This window comes from Vollenhovia emeryi, unplaced genomic scaffold (assembly GCF_000949405.1).
Source record: "Vollenhovia emeryi isolate VEMERY1.0 unplaced genomic scaffold, V.emery_V1.0 DF939271.1, whole genome shotgun sequence".
Classification (NCBI taxonomy): Eukaryota; Metazoa; Arthropoda; class Insecta; order Hymenoptera; family Formicidae; genus Vollenhovia; species Vollenhovia emeryi.
The window spans coordinates 419936-427749 of record NW_011967095.1 but is presented as its reverse complement, the minus strand read 5'-3'; the positions used below and the strand labels follow the sequence as shown (position 1 = coordinate 427749).

Genomic DNA, 7814 nt, shown 5'->3' with positions numbered 1-7814 from the left:
CCATCTTATTATTTAAGAAGAGACAGAGAATCAATTAACCTTCGGTTAACAGTTAACCAATGTTCGCGAAACCGGCCCTTAAGAGATGTTATCCAATTACTTGAAAACACAAATGAATTATATAAAATAATCCTTTTCATCACGGGCACCCTGAATACCGACCGAGTGCCAAAAAAATACATTCTACATTTATTTCGAAAAATGATAATTGCAATTCAATAGTTGGAACGAGCAGAGGCAGAGTGCAATTCTTGTCAGGACTCGACGATTATAGTCGTGACGATGACGCTTCATTTCCGCGGCTCTCCCGATCAATATCAGGTGTCACCGGAACGGTTTGCCGGCACGCCGCGGAGTTAGCGAGAATTGATTATAACCAGAAAGGAGGATATGGCCAAGATAATACGGATGCGCGGTCGCCGGTCTCTTGGCGATTTAACAATTGACTTACTCATGCGCCTACGAATCGTCTGTCGGATAATTGAACACGAGATGCGCACACTCTTGCACTGTTACCTCTCGTATTTGCATTTCCATTCAGATTTCCTCGCCCAACTGCTCCCTCCGTCCGATACCCGCACGTGAAAATCCTCAACGCTTTCCTGAACCTTTCGCGCGAGCCAATTTCTACCGCAATAAACGTAAGGATTGCGCTTTTATATTTTAGAGCGATAAAATTATTATTTATGTAAGAGTCAAATATTTTCACAACTTTTATTATTATTGTTCTCTACCTATTATTAACGTTATTATTAATAAAATTATGGGAAAAGCATGAAAATCAATAGAACAATTAAAATAACATTAAAAAGTGTTTTATGGACAAACTTAAAGGGAATTATGTAAAGATTGAAAATAAAATATTTTGAATTTCGAAATAAATTAATAAAATTACAACTACATGTACTTATCCGTTTGCCCGACGGGTGTGCAGTCATTTGCTTCACACTTTCTTTCCTTAGACATTATAATTAATTAACACGGTTTAAAAAAGGCTAGAAAATATTAAACTTCTAGGAGAAAGAATGAAAGAATTTACTCCCTTATATGAAAGCGCAAATGAAAGCAGGTAGGAAATAAAAGCTTTCGTGCTTGAACTTAACGTCTAAATATCCGCAACAATAGCATTTAAACATCCTGTAATTAAACATTAAACACTTTTTATGCCTACATTTAAGAATTCTTTCTACAATGGCGATACACCACAGTTTGCCAGAAAATAGTATCACTTATTTTACGTAAATCCGCGGAATTATTTACAATTTACACCTTTCTTTTAAAATGTATATTTATCAAATTAATGCTATTCCAATGCATTTTATATATAAAAAAAATAACAAATAAGATACGGAGAATTATGAATCGTTATGAAAGCAATTTATATAATTTATAAGTACATATAATATTTTATTCTTGAATTTGCTTATTTCTTGTAAAACCATAATATTTTAAAAAATATTTGAAGAAAGAGAGAGAGAGAGAGAGAGAGAGAAAGATGAAAATAAAAAGTACATTTGATAAATTTACAATTTTATGAAGAACTTAATTATGTCAGTAGCCGATAATTCAGAAATAATCCTGTGTATTATCCTTTGCCATTAATTATCCCATCTCGGTATCTCCATACAAAATGAAAACCGTCAAGCTTTCATTTTCACGTTAACAATTAATTATCGCCTAATTATTAGTCAATACACGCAGTAACGAAGTCTCTCAACGTGTGGTGCGGTAACCATTGAAAACAAATATTGTAAATGTACACCCCTTATTCGATACAATAAAGCATTAGTGTACATTTCGATACAATAAACCATTAGTGTACATTTTCTAAAACAAAATAACATCATTTCGTTTTAAAAACTGAAGAAAATAAAGTTATAGGAAAAGTCATAAAATTTTACATTTCACAAAATTTCACAATTTTTTATTTTCTTATTTACGCAATTTCGCGATAAATAATAAAAATAATTTCAGTGCAAAATAATTATTTGCAAAATCTGATATATGATTTGTAATAACATGGCGAAATATTGTAAAAATATTATCTCTCGTTTGTAAATTTTTCCCCCGTTTATTGTGCCATTTGAATGATTGAAAATCTGACTTTGTTCAGCCCACGATAACCCAATTATCATAATTTCACTGATTAAAGGAGGTTGCGGGAAATTTTACCAGCCAGTATGCTGTGTACCACATCGATAAAGGAAAATTACACGAGTTCTACCGACCGGCAATTAATTATCTTCCAACCACGAAATTTTACGACTCCCCATGGATGAGAGTCAGAGAAATTGAAACGTTTGAGAAATAACGTAGTTGTGTCAAGACCACACGAAGTTTCTCGAGAGACACGATTATTCTTGTCGCGTAATTGTATATACATGGAAAGTATGTGATTGTGTAGTTATATGTATATGCTTTGCAGTACGCAATAATAATATTTTCATAAAAATATCCGAATGTTATTTTTAACTCATTGTCAGATAATAGAAAGCATTCTTTTGCGATTATTCTTGGTCTGCAAATTTATTTAGGTTTTAAAAGAATTTAGATTGTCTACGTGGGGGACAACGAACTGTATCAAATGCTCCATTAAAAAAAGTTTCTTTATCTATTTTTTATCAAATTCATGAAAATATCGTGATGGACATAATACAACGTGATTTCGATGAATTCATACAAATTGTCGTAAGAAATGAGAGCTCTGTTAATTGCATTCGCAATAAATATAACGACTGTAATAAAACGAGCGAATTTAGGGGAAATACAAGCTGCGACACGAGAAAAAATTACTGAATACGAAATTGCTGCAAGTGCGCAAACTCACTCGTCAGCTGTCGCGTCGCCATTCCAATAAAAAAGAGAATTTCCGTAATCAATAGTAGATTTATCGTAGTGATAAAATTTCAGCGTCAGTCCTGCATTATATTCGCGCTGTCAAGATTGAATTGCAGCTCGACTGATGCATTTCGATAATTACAAAATACTTTCTGGCTTCAATTTTATTCATCCATTTCTATGCGAGAAAGAATTATCGCGTTGACATTTTTTCCCCCCGAGCATATTTGCGTCTCAAAGAACAACGCAGTGCGTTTAATATTCACGTTACAAAAGTTTATTGGAAAAATAATTGCAACGTAAAAACTAGCGTGAGGTTATCCAACGCTAAAAAATTAACGATCGTTCAACGTGCGCCATAGGGCAATTTCGAAAAGTTGCCTTATTTGCGAAAAGGGTAAATTTGCCAATATTAAACGCACGTGCCACGTGCGTATTTTAATCGCTTGTGTTTCGCGATACATCGTGAATTACTGTAATTAAAATCATATGCAATATACATAATTTATATAAAGCAATGAAAAGGTTGTTCGCAGTAAATTCAACGTCAACATCCACTCATTAATCATTGGTCATCGCACAAACGTACCCGTCGTATGTTCACAAATTCTATTTCAATTAAATATTTAACAAATATACAGGCTCTCTCTCGTATGTATTAAACTACGAATTTAGCGACGCAATATTTTTTTTCAATCGTAACGCACGCGTGCGTATCGGACGTAAACAGTGAATAGAGGGAGTTTTTAACGATAATTTGTAAAACGCGTGTATGGCGTTTTAAAAGTAATAAAAGTTTCGGAAATAGAAAAAAGGATTTAAATATTGTTTCTAGCGTTTGCGAGAGAAATTGCGGCATTGCGAAGATTAAATCGTTCGGTTGCATACTCGATTATGCCTGCATAATCGATATCACTTCGTGACTTTGTAAAAGCGGAACTTTATAATTAGCAAATGTCGCTCGTGTAACAGGGTGAACCTTTAATATCCGTTACAGCGCGGTATTCTTGGAGCTTCGATTAAACTTGCCGTATAATACTTACTTTCTTCAACGATTCTTTCAATATTACGCCTACCCACTTAGTCTTAAAAAGCTCACAAGATTGTTTACTTCACGAGCGATTGGAAATATTGGTCAATTCCCACAAACTTTACATATTTATATTTCATAAACAATATGAATACAAAAATACATCTGTCACTAATGCCTGCTGAAAACTGCATTGAGGAAAATATAAGAGCTTTTGAAAATCGTACTGTACGAATGTTCGGAGTAAATTTTATCGCCTTTTACACACGGGACACACACTTTCCTCTTTTATCGTAATGAACGTAACTTCATGACTGTTTTTTTTTTAGTTCAATGATAAACACATCGAAAATATCTACAGAATGCTACGATATGTTCCGCGGGAGTATTATTCATCAAGCGAAATCACAATCTCGTGAAAGTACACTCAGCAATCAAGCAAACGATCTTCACATCATCGAGATGAAGCCGTAAACCGGGCATACGATGCGATAAACTCAGCAATCGACATTAAACTCAATTTCGCCGGTATCACCCGTTCCATATATCGCAAGCTTTTCAAGGAACAAACTCTATACAATTACGAGAGTTACGAGAGCGATAAACTGACAACTTAAATAGAACAAATTTTTCTAATTAAAATCTGACATCCTTTTTTTCATACATTACACAATCACAAAGCTAATCGCTGATAGAATCTACATCTAATGCTGATAAAAGAACTCGCTTAAATCGATCTGCCCTAACGATTTGGACTCGTAAAATTGTTTGCGCTTCAATGGTCGGAAGCTATCGCGATTCACATGGAAATGAGAAAGCGATATATAAGATCAGACACAATGATGCCCGGAAGAGAGGAGCTGAATTATAGGCGGCAGGCGTGGAAATGTGTCCATCTGAAATTGATCCGCATAATTTCATTGTTATGGACGGAGAAAAGACGCGCGTCCGCACGAGGCATCGCGCCAGCCGGAAGACCATAGCTTCCCACGATACACACAAATCTTCCCCGTCAGGAATCGCCTCTATCGCACGCGTTTCATCTTTCGTACGGACGTTCCATTTCTCGCGCATTTTTGGACACTTCGACGAAGTCAAACTAATTGAAGCTATCAAAACTAAAAGAGAAAAAGATTGTGATTCGTTTGAAACTGTGAGGTAGTCTATTTCAGTAATTTCAGCAAGTTGCTCGGAACAATTTTTACACTGCTAGAGAAAAGCAAACGGCTATTTAATTTAATAGGCTTTCGGGAATGTTACGTACACTGAAAAAAATATTTGTAAAATTACACGATTATGCTGGGTTTTTTTCCGCCCCAGCATAATCATGCAATATTACTACCCACATGGAACATTGCAGACTTTTTTCTGTAATTTTGCATGAAAATTCAAGTGTTTTTACACAAAAATAGTAATTTCACCTATATTTCACCTATATTTTACCATTAATATGTATTTTCACTTTAAGAAATCTGGAAAAAAAATTACAGTTATAATTAGGTAATTTTCCGGATTTGAACAAGTAATTTCCATGTAAAAGTACATTAATATTTTTCAGTGTAGTTCTTATATCACTGATATTATTGATCAAAAAGACTTTGCCATATCACTTGAAAAGGACCACAAACCATGGTCGAAACATTGTGAGTTTTGAAACATAAAATGACTTTGCAGTCTTTTAATTACTACTGGCGACATTGAAGATTACCCCTTGTTAGATTATTGAACAATATTTAACGTGTGAAGCGTGCAATTAGCGTTTAACCGACGCACTCGTTTCAACGTTCAATGTTGCGCAGTGAAAACGCCGCGCGTTAAAACTATTATTGCGTTTAACTCAAGTACTTTTTTAATTTTCCAGCTTGCAACGTATGGAGCGACGTGGGTAGTCCGCGAAAGTATCGGCCACCGCGAATCGGCGACATTCCACGGTAAGTAACTTCAAATTGCTTCGTCTACAAATAAAACTCGAAAAATCTCGATCGAAACTTTCTAACGTGAGAAGAGTACATTGACATGACGTAACTGTATTACCTAGCACGAATGATGATTATTGCGATAACGAAAAGTCTTATATATCCCGTTTGCGTCACGTGTATTCTTATATTTAGAGTGGCCGTAATATCGAATCGGGCTGTTTATGGACACGGCGCACTATTTTGCCACGCTTCTATCATTGGTAACATCGCTCATCGGCTCTCGCTTAATAGCTAACTAAAAAAGAAAAAGAAGCGCCTCCATTTCGAGAGCGGGATAATATACGATGACGATGCACCCGCTTACGCAAACGTGCGATATGAATGCAGATGTGTTTCAGCTAGCATACGTCCGCAGACGTGTGCATAATACGAAGTGGATGAAGTGCGCGGCGTATTGTGACAGTTAGAACAGATGAACTATGCAGTTTCCGCTTTTGTGGAATAACGACGTGACGCATGTCCCGGAAGATTGACGAATATGTCTCTGGGTGATCCTTCAGAAGCAGATGCATATGTATGCACATCTGGACAATAGTTTCAATTAATATCTCGATCAATGTTCGAGATTACATATTAATCCGCACCTGGCCCAGTTTCGGTATAAATGTAACTCAGTCCACCTTGCTTCGGCAAGCTACGAAAATGTGTTCTTCTTTATTGGTAGAGCTTTATCTCGAAACGATTCGTTTCTACTTCAGTTAAACGTATTTTGTCATATAAATCGAAGACCGGACCCGGACAAATAAATACCGAGACACGATGGGAGATCGTTCGGTTGTTTTCAGTACTTTCAATTTTCACATTTAACGCAAACACACGGTGCTTTACTTTCGACGAGGAATTATTCATTGGCTAGTCCCGGCCTTCGACACCGTCGTCCTGCATCAGATTGAGGAAAGGGGGCGAAAAAGGAAGTTCAAGGAGGACGGCCTAAACTGCCATAATGCATCCAGGCATGCAAATAGATATTTTTAACCACATAGCCGAAGCCGATCGATGTGTACCAAGGTGGCAGAGATTTGTGTCTAAATAATTGCACCTTCGGCCTCGTTAACGTTAAAAGCAGAAACTACGTTGAGTTATTTCATGTCGCCTCCTTGAGAATACGATACACCCTACCCTGTCTTCAAGGGAGTCCTAAGTCACCGACCTTACAATCGATCTCCGAGAACAAGTCTACTCGAAAATTCACGAATATCAATAACCATGCAAATGATTCGTGAGAGCGGAGTTTTCTCTTTAACAAATAACGGCTCCGTTACAAAGGGGTTAACGATCCTGTCAATAAACATTCATTTGCTGGGTTAATGTTCCGGATAAACATCGCCGTTGCGGTACAGAGCATTTCGCAATGCACAGAAGCGACGGGAAAGAAAAATAAGCACTGGGAAGTCGCAAGAGAGCGGGCAACGCGAGATATTTTAAACTCCAGCCGAGCGTCGATCGATGGCCAGGCCATTACTGCTTAAATTATTGAATCTTGCGGGACTAACCGATACGAGCGGCGCTACGCGAGGGTGAGAGCGAACGCGGCGAGCACCCCATAGTGATCGGCCAGCTCGTTCCCCAACAGGTCGTCTCATTTTTTTCCCCCCCGTTCCTTTGTTTTCTCTCTTTCTCTCTTTTTTTCCCCTATTGTTTGCCACTCTCAGGGCGCCGGAGTCACGTTTATCTCACCGCGACACGAAGCGACGACAATGCATTGCGCAATACTCGCCCGCGTATTCCTGCGGCGACGTAGCTTCGAAATCGCACGCGACGTTCCGAATGCCGCCTGCATTGTCCGAGATAGAACGATCGCGAGAGTAACGCGGCTACGAACAACTGTGTCAACGGGATTTCGTCGATAGGGTTTCGTAATATCTGTATCGCGCCGTGTATCGTCCAGCTGACGTAACAGCTAAATTGTTGATACACTGTGTACGTGGGACCCGCATTGTTAAATTAGAACGTTGGAGGTTAGCTAA

The 7814-nt window shown here is 37.6% G+C and overlaps 1 protein-coding gene across 2 annotated transcripts in view; it reads left to right on the top strand.

The window, feature by feature from the left end:
* LOC105559446 (calcium/calmodulin-dependent protein kinase kinase 1) overlaps positions 1-7814 on the top strand; it is a 74427-nt gene that overhangs the window by 7810 nt on the left and 58803 nt on the right. For both annotated transcript variants that reach the window (XM_012007730.1, XM_012007729.1), the window contains exon 2: positions 5730-5799. In XM_012007730.1, the coding sequence (XP_011863120.1) occupies positions 5730-5799 (70 nt within the window). The remainder of the gene's footprint in view (positions 1-5729; positions 5800-7814) is intronic.